The sequence below is a fragment of the Erithacus rubecula genome, assembly GCF_903797595.1.
Source record: "Erithacus rubecula genome assembly, chromosome: 17".
NCBI lineage: Eukaryota > Metazoa > Chordata > Aves > Passeriformes > Muscicapidae > Erithacus > Erithacus rubecula.
The window spans coordinates 14,468,974-14,482,344 of NC_136669.1; the positions used below are offsets into that span (position 1 = coordinate 14,468,974).

At 56.6% G+C, this 13,371-nt stretch overlaps 1 protein-coding gene across 1 annotated transcript; it reads left to right on the top strand.

The window, feature by feature from the left end:
- Positions 1–2,186: 2,186 nt before the first annotated feature.
- Positions 2,187–7,862, top strand: PRR35 (proline rich 35; the record flags this gene model as incomplete). The annotated part of the gene is made up of 2 exons (XM_079320882.1): positions 2,187–5,944; positions 6,947–7,862. The coding sequence occupies exons 1-2, from the start codon at positions 4,029–4,031 to the stop codon at positions 7,860–7,862; spliced, it is 2,832 nt and encodes a 943-aa protein (XP_079177008.1). The 5' UTR covers positions 2,187–4,028.
- Between the last annotated feature and the right edge of the window lie 5,509 nt (positions 7,863–13,371).

Here is a 13,371-nt window from a genome sequence, read left to right on the forward strand (position 1 = left end):
CAAGGCAGGAGGTTCATCACAACACTGAATGGAGAAGAGCTTCAGTGCCTTTCTTGAGCCATTCCTCCACGCCATGTCCTACAGCCATCTGGGAAAGGTTGAGGGCAGCCAATTTCCACGGGAGCGTTGCAGCTACCTGGCAGCCTCCCAGTCAGCACTGGGGCACTGGAGCAGAGAAAGGACTTCAGTTTGAGAGATAGGGTCTTTGTTCCAGTTAGAAAAACTCTTGGGAGCCTGCAAAAGCAATCAGGGTAAGTTCCCATGCTCACCTACAGGTGGAGAGGGTTTGTATTGTACAGGAAACCCACTGGCTGAGCCCCTTCCTGCAAGTGGCCGCCACACACCAGGAGCAGGCTCAGGGACGGGGATGGGATCTGGAAGGGCTTGGCCCTGTGTCCAGCTTCAGCCGGGAAAGAAGATGGTGAAGCAGGGATGTGGTGGTGAACCAGGTGTCTGGAGAGTAGACAGGGACCATGGCTGCTGATTCTACCAAACAAAGAATTGGGGGGCATCAAATGAGACTTGTGGGGACAAGGTGGAGGATGAAGCTTGGGTGGTGTGCCAAGAACTCCCTGCTGCAGAATGCTTCAGGGGCTAAACATTTCCACAGCTTCCAGAGAAGCTCCTGCAGATTCAGAGTGGGGATGTGCATTCTCTGTGCTGCATCTAGAGGCACCCAGACTACTGGGATGGCTGATGAGTTAGGAAAATTGGAGCAGTACCATAGATACCTGTCCTACACTCTGGAAATCGAGTTTTGGGTGTTATTCGAGACATGAGCTGGATGGACAACTGAAGTGCTGCGGCTCAGTTGCCCCAATGGCCGTGTGCCTTTCCCTGCGTGCCTGTGCCTGGAGACTAAGCTGGCATTTTTTACGTACTGAAGCACCAGGGACTGCAGATCTCTTTCGTGGGCATCTCTCTCTTTTCCCTTCCCTTTGTCTCTCCTCTTTCTTCTCCCCTCGCCGCTCGGCTCCCTCCATCGGAGCGTGCCCCTCTCCCCTCGGCGGTCCCGGGGCTGCCGCAATTCCCAGGCACAGGTGCGCGGTGCCCGCCGCGCGCTGCCCCCGGGCACGGCCCCCGCCGCCGCAGCTGACAGCCCACTGGAAATAATGTGTTGTGGCAGAGAGAGACTCAGCAGACCACGAAGATCTGCTGGTGCGGGAACTGCTCAGCAACCAGGAGTCACAACGCCTGTCTCCCGGCTCCGCAGGGCTGAGCCGGCTCTGGGGATGCCTCCGCTCTGACTCACACGCAGGGCACCTCTCCACTCTCTCCCGTTCTTTCTCTTTGCTCTTTCTCCTTTTCCTCCCTTGCTGTTCCTCTCCGCAGCGTTAAGGATGTGGAAGCAGCCAAGCTGCCTGTCCCTGCACCAGGGGCAGCTCTCCACCATCCTCTGCACCACCGGGCACAGGAGGGGAACAAACGGCTCTCGCAGCAGCCTTGGAGGAGGAGGATCAGGTGTGCAGGAATGGAACAACCAGTTCCAGTCTTCCAGCAAAGATTTAATCTGCCTCTGGCATATAAACAGCAAATGTTTGTTCAACTGACCTGCAAACAGGGGACGTGCATCGCAGCGGGGCCGAGGCGCCCAGCTCCCCGCTCCGCCACTCTCGATTTCTTGCCCTCTAGCAGGGTGACACGGGGCAGGGGACCAGGGACAAACAGGTCCAGGATGCTCAGGGCACCCCAGGCTCAGTGGCTGGAGCCAGGGAGCGGTGCTCGGAGGGGCCTCATCCTGCACAGCTGCTGCTGCATCCCCTGAGCAGCGCAGCGTGTGTGCAGCTCTCACAGCTCCCGGCCGTGACGCACACACAGCGTGGCTGAGGGCTCAAGGACGAGCGTGTCCTCGCGAGCAGGCTGGGACTGCTAAGGTGAACCTGCAGGCAAGCTCTGCCTGCACATCCCACTGTAATGGGAGAAATCAGCATGGGCTGCTGCAGGTCAGGGCTGCACCCCGGGGCTCCCCCCCCACATCCCAATGGACGTGGGTTTGTCACAAAGGGACATTTTTGCTTATTTTCTGCATGAGCAGATCTTAGTGGTAGGGTTGGCTACCAGCTCAGCCCACAATGTGGGCATGCAGGGGATTGTCCCTCAGCCCTGCCTGCAGCTCAGCCTGGCCCTGGGAAAGCCACAGTATAGCTCATTCCCTGTCCCCATGGCAGGTGGGAGATACTCCACTGTTAGATGTCAAACCTCAGAAATAAATTTGAAAGGGTTCTATGCAGGTAATTCTATTTCACAAATGCTCTCACCATGCTCCCAGGGGAAGAGGATGCCCCTATGTGCCCATGGTGAGGAGAGAGGGTGCCAGAGCATGGGAGCATCCTTCAGCTCAGCACAGCCACTGCATGGGCACAGGGCTGGTGGGACTGTCCCCACGGCCACTGGTATTGCAGGCTGCAGCCAGAGCATCCCTGTGTACCTGGAACAAGATAATCAGGGAAAAAAGCATGGTGCCATGGGGCTGCAGGGAGAGAGGCCAGCCCCAAGGTGTGGGCTCACCAAGGGGAGCAGCAGAAATGCCATCCAGCCGTGGGAGGTGGGCACCATCACGGGGCCACGTGGCAATCCATCCCCTGGTGTGCTGCTGCTGCAGGAGCCTCTTCCCTGCCCATCCCACTCTGATCCCAGCCCCTTGGCACTGCTGTGCTGATCCCTCTGCCCCAGGAGCTGCAATGGTCCCCCACATGGAAGCCCTCCAGATCGTGTGCAGAAGGATGTGGGCTATGGCTGGCACACTCCAGGCTGCTGGGGAGCAGGGCCCGTTACAGGGGCTGTCAGGTTCTTGAGCCACTGCCTGGACCTGCCCTCAGGCAACTCTTTGTCCCAGCTGCCCAAAGTTGCAGAGACACACACTGTTTCCCTTCTGATCCTCCAAATCTTGTCTCCTTCTTCCCAGAAGCCAGAGAGCAGATTTTTTCCCCAAATGGCTCCAGCTGCCACATTGGTGCCAATCTGGAGCTGCTTCTGGCCTTCTCCTTTCTGGGCTCTGCATTCCCACACCAGCCTGGCTGCAGGGTCCCTGGGCCAGAGCTCTGCTCTGGCACCTGATACATGGGAGAAGGGTTTGGCCCCTGAGAAATGAACACCAGGCACACAGAATGAGTCTTCAAATTCACTGCTCTGCCTAGGAAAAGCTGTCAAGGCCCTCGAGAGCAAAGCAGATTCTGGAGGGGTGGCACAGACATTTGAATCAGTGTTGGGTGCCCCATGACTGCTTGGCCACCTGTGAAGGAGCCTAATTTCATGACTGTGGTGCCTGTGCAGGTCTGGCTCTTCTGTGAGATGAGGAGTGAGTGGGCTGTATCCCTGCCCATCTCAGTGCTGGTGGGGGCCAGGCTGTGGGACAAGTATGACATGGCTGTCCCCAGGGAGGTTGTGGTGGGAAGCCCAGTGTTAGGGTCCCATGGGGGATATTGCCTGGACACTGTGATCGTGGCACCACCTGGAAGTAGGGGAAGTGTAGTTTAGCCTGGATTGGTTTTCCAGGCTAGCTTATCCCTGTTCTGTCACAGGACAGTGTCAGTCCCCCAGGGAGGCTGGGCTGCTTTTCTAGCAGTAACACTAGCTTACAGGCAGTCAGTCTGCAGCCTCTCCCATCCAGTCTATCCATTCCACTGTCCTCTTTGTACCTGGATCACACATTCACGTCCAGAGTATCAAAATGAATACAGGTATCAAATTTAGCCCAGCTCTGCAGCAGTTTTGGTGCCAGAGCTTTGGAACACGTTTGTAGGCTCTGTCACTGCTGTACCCCAGGAGATGGCAAAGCCAAATGAGTCTGCGCCCAGCACAGTGTTGGGGCTGCTGACTCTTTTCTCTTTTTTCTTTTCTCTTTTATCCCCTGCCTTCAGAAGGGAAATTGTCCCTGAGCTGGGCTGGGGCTGCCTCAGAGAGGCTCTGGCTGGCCAGGCAGGTCATCTGGGCACCTCAATGTCAGTTTGAGGTGGTTGAGCTCCAACGCCTTTAATAGTGTTTGTTTTCCTTTTCCTCTGGGCTGGTTTGAGAGAAGAGGGTAGATAATGGGATCAGCGTATACAGGCATACCTGCAGGCTTTGGGCAAAAATTCCAGCACTGGCCTGGGTTTAAATCTCAAAACTGGGAGCTCCGTACTGAGGTCCCAAAAGCTCTACTTCTCTGGGGCTTCACTCTGGGGCCAGGAGGTGCCCCCAGAGCAGAGCCATCTCCCCAGAAGCTTCAGGCACAGCTCACTACCTCCATGCTGTCCCTCTTCCAGGGCACACTGTGCTTCCCAGAGAGGAGTGGGCAGATCCACCTGCCGTGCGCCTCCATTCCCACCAGGAGCCATCACCAGGCAGCCTCCACCATGTCCAAGGACGACGGGGGCTGCAAGCTGACCTCAGTCTACAAGCACAAGGAGAGGAAGCCAAAGAAGCCCCACTATATCCCGAGGCCATGGGGCAAACCCTACAACTACAAATGCTTCCAGTGCCCCTTCACCTGCATGGAGAAGTCCCACCTCTACAACCACATGAAGTACAGCCTGTGCAAGAACTCCCTGTCCCTCCTGATCGAGTCTGACTGGCCCTACAAGAAGGGGAACCTGCTGCACCCGGAGCTGCGGCTGCTGCACGCCGAGAGCTCCCGCCTGCGCGGGCGGCGCGACGAGCACGACGCCTGCGAGCCGGCGGGCTCCACCCGCGCCAAGCAGCTCCCCACCAGGGATGGGCACGAGGAGAAACCCGTCACAGGGGTGGAGATCCTGCCTGCTGAGGGGGCGGCTGAGGAAGGTGGGCAGTTCCAGGAGGAGGAGGAGGATGTTGCCGGCCTGCTGAGGGAGATGGATGCAGGGGAGAAGAAAGAGAGAAACCAAGAGCCGGGTTGCCAAGGTGACCCAGCTGAACCAGAAGTGAACACTTTGGTCTTCGGCTTCAAGAACAAGAGAGACAATAAGCCTTGCAAGGAGGTGGAGCCCGACTTCATCATCACAGATGTCTTTTCCCTCAAGAACCATGTCATGAAGAGCAGGGAAATGGCCTCCCCTGACCTAGATGCAAAGCCAAAGCATTGCAAAGTGCCAAAGAAATGCCTGGCAAGCAGTGGGATCTTGATGGAGCAGTGGAAACTGGTGGCAAATGGGCAAAGGAGGAACACACCTGAGGTCTCCCCACCTTGTACCGACAGCAACATCATCCCGTGCTACCCCCCTCCAGCCTACAGTGACTACCATGAACCTCAGGGCCTGAACCTCTCACTGCTGGGTATTAACTACCCTTTGAACCCCAGTCTCTTCTCCTACCTGAGCCCCACCATGGCCAACAGCACGACAGCACACCCTCACTTGGCTCAGCTGCCCTTCCTGGCCTCCACAGCGCAGCTGATGCACCCCCATGCCTCCCATTTCCAGCCTCTGCAGAGCCCCGAGCGCTCAGCATTCCTGCCCCGCTTCTACTACCCGCTGCTCTTCGAGCACACCTTCGGCTCCACAGACACCAAGATGTCCTCCAGCAAGCCAGATCCCCAGCAGCTGGTGGGCTCAGTCATGCCCACGCCACCCCAACCCAAACCTTCCAGTGAGCCAAACAAAGCTGGGCTGATGAAAGTTCCTGTGATGAAGACAGGTTTTCCTTGGTCCAAAGGTGTCCGGGAGGAGCCAGGCTCTGAGCTCGGCCACTCTGCCATGCTGGGGCAGGAAGAAGAGGAGAAATGGCTGTCCCAGGAGAAGGACAGCAACCCAGCTTTGGGCCTCAGCAACCTACACAAGAAGTCAGCCACTGACATCTACCAAACCATGGTGGGGATGAAGGATGGTGCTTTCACTCACAGCAGTGTCAGGAAGACAGAGCTGCCAGTGGTGACCTGTCTGGAGACCAGCAGCCCTCCAGGAAACCCATTGAAGAGGAAGTTCCCTGCCAATGGGCTGGATTTGATAGGGCCTGAAAGGATGATGCCTGGGAAGCTCAGCTATCAGAGCAGGTAAGGTGCCTGAGATCCCTCTGCCTCTTCCTCACTTCAGGTTGACATAGTTTATCTCCATATCTTCTTGTTTCTCTGCTCCCCCCACTAATGCTGGGATGAGCCCCAGGGAGATGAGCACTCTTCACACTGGTGGTCCACACCAGGGCCCACCCAAGCAGAGCTCCCTGCCCTCCAGGGCCTCAAAAACCCCCAAAGGTATCCAAGCACCTGGGCTATGTCACACTCACTGTCCCTTGCCTTCCCCTGATCAATACAGAGCCAGAGGTGATGAGGTGGACTTGTGCTCCCCAGGCACCAGGAAAGCACCTCTTGTGTCCCCAGATATCCCAGGTTTGCTGGAACACTCATTGTCTATTTTTAAACATGCACATTTGCATTCCTTTGTTTCACCTTCTGGTTTCAAAGCCCAGAAGGAGGGTCATGCTCCCAAACATTTCCTTTTACCTGGGGCTAGAAATGTGCACAGCTCCTTTAAACAGAATTTCAGTTCCTCCCCTGGTTGTGCAAGTCCAGCTGTGGCTCCAAGAAAAATGTCACAGTAAAGCCATTGCTTTGACACTCAGAGGAGCTTTCTCTGGAGTAGATCTCTATGGTTTTGTATCTCCACCTGCCCTTTCCATGCTCCCAGACTGGCTGGGCAGACTCCCTACAACTGGGCCTTCAGGATTGTGGGATGGTCATTTCCATTAACATTCTCCAGTGCCCCAAGAAGAGGGGGAATCCAGGCTGGGCTAGCTGAGGTGGAATCAGCACCATCTCTCCAGACTGGCCTTTCCCTTTGTCAGTGCCATGAAACATTGTGTTGGGTCCATCCTCCTCTCCTGTGCAAGGAGCAGCTGCAGCCAGGGCTCTGCCTGCTCTGACCAAAGCCCTTCCTGGCAGGGTTTCACGCTGGCAGCAGCCAGTGGAGGAAACCTGGCTAATCTGGTAATGCTACCCCTGCACATAAGCAGGAGGATTTTCCTCTTTTTTTCCCTACTGATTGTATCCACGTCTTCTCTGCAGTGGTTCAAGAACCAACCCTGGCCACATCCCCAAGGCCCTGGACCACTGGCACTTGGATGTCCTCACAGGGCAGCCTGAGGAGCCAGAGAGGGGCAATGACACTGAAGTCCTTCCCTCTGTGGGTGCTGCCCTGGACCATGGCCTCTGCAAGCAGAGCAGACCCCAAGAGGCTCCTGCCATGACAGGCTCTGAGGCCACAACCATGCTTATTGGGGACCTGTCCAAAACCTTGGAGGAGTACCAAGAGGTGGAGAAGAAGCTGTCTGATCTGGCGAAGGAGGACACCCCTGGGCAAAAAGAGCTGAGGGACCAGATGGTCAAAATCCGAAGGGAGCTGTACCACATCCACCAGGCACTGGAGAAAGCCACAAAACCCCACGAGGGGCCGCTGGACCTGTCGGTGAAGAGATCCTCGGAAGGTTTGGAGAAGGTGCAGCAGGCCAAGAAGGAGCCCTGCAACGCGAGCCTGGGGAGCGAGAAGCTGCACGGCAAAGACCAAGGGCCCCTCGGCAAATGCCCTGCGAGCGGGGAGGCGGACGGGGAGGGGCTGTCCAGCTGCCTCCTGGAGGCCGAGAACATCGACCTGCTGCTCAAGATGAGCCGCTCCGAGAGCCTGCGGGCGGGCTCCTCCGAGGCCGCGCTGGGCGCCGTCATCAAGGCGGAGGCGCTGCCCCCGGAGCTGCGCCACGCCATGGAGCCCTACCTGAGCCGGCCCACCAAGTGCGAGGCGGACTCCAGCGTGCTGCTGTGCTCGGACGGCCGCGCCGCCGGCGCGCAGGGCCCGCAGCTGCCGCTCGGAGCCGAGGACGGGCCCCGCGGCTGCCGCGCCCTGCAGCGCTCCCTGTCCTGCGGCCTCCCCGGCGACACCGACGCCGTGTGTGTGCACAGCCCTCTGCATGCTGACCCCTGAGTGCGCCTTCCCCAAACCTCCTGCATCTCACCCACCGCCTCGTGTTTCACCGTCCCGATATCCCGCCTCTCCACTCCGCAGTTACCTGGCTGGGATCACCGCTGTGCCGGCAGCTGCCCCAGCTGAATCCAGCGGGTGTAAAAATCCAGTCCCTGTGCTCCCCAATGTGTCATGGACAGCCTTGCTGGGCTCTGCATGCTCCCAGCCTCAGCACCCCAGGCCTGGAACTCCCTTGGAAAGGGGAGTCACCAGCAGGCTCCAAGAGAAGACTGCTAAAAGCACCAGACAAAACTGCCTAAAGCACCAAGCTTTCATCAAAAGGCTCACCCAGCCCTCTCTTCAAGGACACTCAGGGACATTTGCAACCCAGTTCCCATAATCTGTGGACAGGGGAGGGACTATAGAGGGCCAAGCCTTGGTCCAGGTTGTGCTCAGACTGTCACCTTGTACAGAGCAATGACACAGTGGCTTTGTCCCACGGAGGCTGGAGGGTCACAGCCAGGAACCAGATGCCCAGCTGGACTGACCCAGAGGCTAAGAGTTTTCTGCACTGTGAAGACAAGAACATCCTGCCAGTCACAACAGCAAGTGTGACACAGGAGCCACCTTGCCAGCTCCATATCTGGGTCCTGAGCTCTCTTGCCTGGGCCATTTGCCACGTGTAGGGAATGCTGGGCTATGGGGATTTGTTCCTGCCCACTGACCATCCGGTGTCCTGGTCCTCCTTTTGCCTTCACACAGGAAGGACCTTCCCTCCCTCTCTCCCCATGCAGACATGATGCATGCTCCTCACCAAGGCCCTGATCCTGCAGAGTTCAGCTCCCAGGAGCTCCTGCCCACTAATCCTCATTCCCCAAACGCTGGTACATGGGACAGCAAAATGGGTGAGAGGATGCTGCTGTGAACCACAGAGGGACACAAACTCCCAAAACAGCAAGTGAAGGGACAAAACTTGGCCTGTCCTAATCTGGAACAATGCCGAGCAACCATCCCTGAGCCAGAGCACTGGAGATCAAACCACCCAGGCAGGTGCCTGCTGCTTGTGGGAGCAGCACTGGCCTTCCCAAAGGCCACATTCTCCCTGTGTTCACTGGGGGCTCCTGACTCTGTAGGGCAGACTGGGACCCACTGCAGGGCAGTCACACGTCCCTGTCCCCACCATCCTTCTGAGAAACATCTGTTCTGGCTCAGGATGCCCTCATGCTGGGCCCAGGAACTCTTGGAGTCCCTCCCTGTAGTGCTCTCCTGGAAAAGCATTTCCTCTCCCTTTCACACTCTGTATTCAGGACATGGTGGAGTGTGGGATGCAGACAATATGAAGAATTGGCTCTTATCACCTGATTGCTCTCTGGACAAAGCTTCCATGTCATCAAAGGGGTTTATTTCTCACTGCCAGAATTTGCATGGAGCACAGGGGCCTGTGGGGTTATTGGTCTCTTCTCTCTGGAGGAAAGTGTAGGGTGGTGAGGAGGGGGACATTCAGAAGGAGAGATGCTCAACTCAGCAGTATAGCCCTTTTGATCCAGCTCCAGACCTTCCTGATGGGCCACGTTCTGCTGCTTCCTAGCATGGCCTTGGTCCCACAAGGGAAGGTGGGAAGACCCCACGAGAACAGAGCCCAGAATCTGGGTGGAAGCTCCTCAACCCCAGAGACCAGGGAGGTGGCATAGCCCAGCCTCTCTGGGTGTGAATTCTGCTGTCTTGGATGCCAGACACCATCAGCATAGCAGACCCTCCACATTAAGAACCTTGCTCACATCACCTCTCCCAACAGCCTCCCACTCTCCCTTCAGCCTCTTGTACCATCCTGTGCCCCTCTGTCATCCCATGCCCTGCTGTCACCTCCTCTCCTCCAGCTCCCTCACTGCCTTGGCAGCCCATACTCCCCCCTGAGCACCTCCCTGTTCCTATATCTCAGGGCTCCCCATTCTCCCCCCTCACCATCTCCTCTTCCATGCCTGGACCTTCACCCCAGTCACAGCAGGAAACCCACAGGCACAGCCAGGAAGTCAGACTCCCATTTTCCCATGACATCCTTCTCTGTCCCACCCAGCCTTTACCTCCTTGAGGAACAACAACTCATATAGGTCTCTCTGCCCACCTGGAAAACACATCTCCTCCCAGTTCCAAGCATCATCCCATATTTTTTAGCAGATCCCCATCTGAACATGGGCACCTGCAAGGTCCAGGACACCAGAGGGGTAGGTGAGCTCTGGGACCATCAGCCCTGAGCTTCAGCAGGAGATCCACACCCAGATCACCAGGCAGTGCTGACCTTCACCCCTTTTTAGCTGCAATGTTGCTTGCACACTGTCACCTCTCTGTCCCCAGACCTGACTCCATCCTGCTGCCAGAGCTGGGATGCTGCCTTACTCTGTGGTGTCCATGCTGTGAGTTGGGCATCTCCCATGAGTAGAGCAGCCCTCCCTGTGTCACTCACTGTGTCCCTCACCTCTGCAGAAAACTGGGGGGGCAAGTGGAAGCTGGGGGCCAATCACACAGTATTTATTGTTCACAGTTTTACGAATGTACAAAACAAAAACCAAACCATTAAAGGGAAAACCTTCAAGTGGGAGTTGCTGCTGGCTGCTTTGTTCTTTCCTGGGAGTTCTGCCTGCTCTGGCTGAATCCTGCAGCAGTCTCATGCCACAGTTCCCATCACAGAGCCTCTGTCTTTGAGGTGTGAGGTGAGCCACCAGCAGGATGTGCAACTGACTGAGAGTGGTCTGTGTTTACATGGGTGGGATTTGATTCTTTCATTCTGCTGGATCAACACCAGGATCCCACTGGCTTGTCCCATGCTGGGGAGAGGGGCTGCCCACTGTGTCTGACAGCAGAAGTCAGGCTGAGGTATGTCATCACAGAAGCCATGAGTGTCCTAATTCATAGAATCCCAGAATTTCAGAATGGTTTGAGTCAGAAGGAACCTTAAACTTCATCTCTTTCCATGCCCTGCCATGAGCAGGGACACCTTCCACTATCCCAGGTTACTCCAAGCCCCATCCAGCCTGGCCTTGGACACTGCCAGGGATGGGGCAACCTGTGCCCAGTTTCTCTGTGCAACCTGTGCCAGGGCTTCTCCACCCTCACAGGGAAGAATTTCTTTCTAGCCAGTAATCTAAATCTACTCCCTTTCAGTTTGAAATAATTCCTTCTGTCCTATCCTGATGCTGCTTGCTCCTGCAGAAGTCCCTGCACACACACATGGCCTTTTCCTCCCATCTCCCTTACAATCTGCCATGGCTGGGCTTTGGGACCACCATACCACACCAGCCTCTGAGTTTTGGTTCAGGAAAGAGCAGAGAGAGGGTGCAGGGTCATATCCCATGTCCCCAGTTGCACCCTGTCCATCAGCCTTTGCACCTTGTCCCCAGGGGTGCAGGTAGCACCCCCACAGAAGGGATGGCTCCCCTCTCTGCCCTGCCATGGCTGTCCCAGGCAGTCCTCTCTCCAGGGACTCCTGCCTGCAGGCCACCAGGGTGGTGGCTGAGCTGGTGGCACCAGTCCAATTGAAAAGATGAAAGCATTTACCCTTACATTTAAATAATGGATGGGAGTTGAACTACCAGGGTGGCTTATCCAGGCTGCAATCTGCACCCCCAGGGCCCTCAGCCCACTCCAGCACAGGACCCATTACACGGCTATTTGGTCACCCTAAAGGCATCTGGGATGGAGCCATTACCCACCCTTAACACAAAGGCCCAGCTGATAGGCATCATTCTTGGCCATGGTTGACCACACTCCCCCTACTTGCATGTCCCCCCCATTTTCCTGCCATCCAAGCCCACTCTCAATCAACAGATGGAGGACCCAGCCCAATCCCTCCCCTGCCCCGATGAGGCAGCAGCCCCCCTGCGCCTTGGGCTGGGGGGATATGGGGTCACAGCAGGTCCCTGGCACAGCTCAGAGCCCAGCAGCTCCTGGTCAATGGAGCTGCACAATTTTTATGGGTTTCTAACCCCAGGTGGGTACAGCTGCTCCTGCTCAAGTATTCCTTCTCCTCCAGCTTCAAGAGCAATGGAGAGCTCAGGGATTGGGAGGGAGGGAAATTTCCTAATAAACAAACCCTGAGGGAAGACTTATCTCAGGCAAAGCAGTGGAAGGAACCAGATTCCAAGGTTCCTTGTAAAAGAGGAGGTTGTTACACTCCTGCCCCATTGGCACAAGGACGTGGCCCCAGGGAAGCAGGGAGTGGAGGACACAGAGGGTGGGTTTGCTGCATCCCCAACCAGTTTTCCAGCCACCGTTGGTGTGACTGTGAGCTCTGGCTGGATGCCCTGCCAGGGTCAAAAGCAAGGGGAGAGAGTGTGGGAGACACCCTGGGACACAGGGATGGGACCAGAGCTCCCCGGGGAAGGGTGGCAGAATGCCATGTCAGGCTGCTCACCATGAGCAGGGCAGCCCTGAGCACAAGGTGGGAACATCCCAGAGACCCCTGAAAATGCTGCATCCCCAGATTTCCCTGGCTTGGTGGCAAAGGGCCAGTGACAAAATTTGGGAGTGGATCCCATGCTGGAAGAGGACATTTGCTGCAGAGGTACAGTCTGCAGGAGCCCCAGGAGTCATCCACCTGCATGGAGGATGGATGGGGCTGTGCTGGGTATCACCACTGCACTCCAGCCTGGCAGGGAAACCATGGTCTAAGGGATGGAGCTGCAAACTCCCTTGGGTTTGCCCACAAGTAAGAGATGTGGTAGAGCCAATGCCATGTCCAGAGTTGGATGCTGCCAAATATTAGCAGGGTGTGACACTAATATGAGGACACATTTGTTGCCAGGGGAGGTTCACACTTTGCACACAGCAATGTGCAGGTGGATGGGGGAGATCCAAGTGATTGGGACCACACAAATCCAGAGGCCGTGGCTGAGGTGATAGGAGGGTAAGCCTGCAGCAGTCTGGGGAGCTGGGCACTCACGCAGAACTGTGGGCTACCAGGTGGAACCAGCTGGGGATGAGAAGTAGTTCCTGCCCAGCACAACCAGTTTTCTCTTACCCCAACGTGGGCTGGCCAGAGCTCGGAGCAGTGGAAAGTTACGAAACATGGGCTCAAGAAGGGCCAAGGTCGGCCAGGAGATTTCTGAGCAGACATGTGAAGCTGCTAAGACAACCTGGAGCAGAATTGCTCCATCTCAGGCAGGAGGGGGGCAATGATCCAGCCCTGCAGCAGTGACAGAGCAACTTCAACTGTGAGCCAAGGGCAGGGAAAGATTCCAGGCTGAGAGACCTCTGGAGCTGGGAAGACAAATCAGGAATTGACCCCAAAGGGGTCTCATCACTGCAGAGGGCCTGTCCCAGACCACCTTGCACTTCCCACCTGGGGAAAGGCTGGGGAGGTTTTCTTTCTGCCAAATGACTGGCCACTGGGGGGTAGTTTCCCCATGAACTTAAATAAGGACCAGTGTTGTTCCTGGGAGCTCCAAGTAAAGTGTCCTGGAAGGCATTAACAATGCCAGGAGATCATCATTCCCTTTGCTGCTTCCTCAAGCCTCTTCTCAGCATTGCTCCTCCC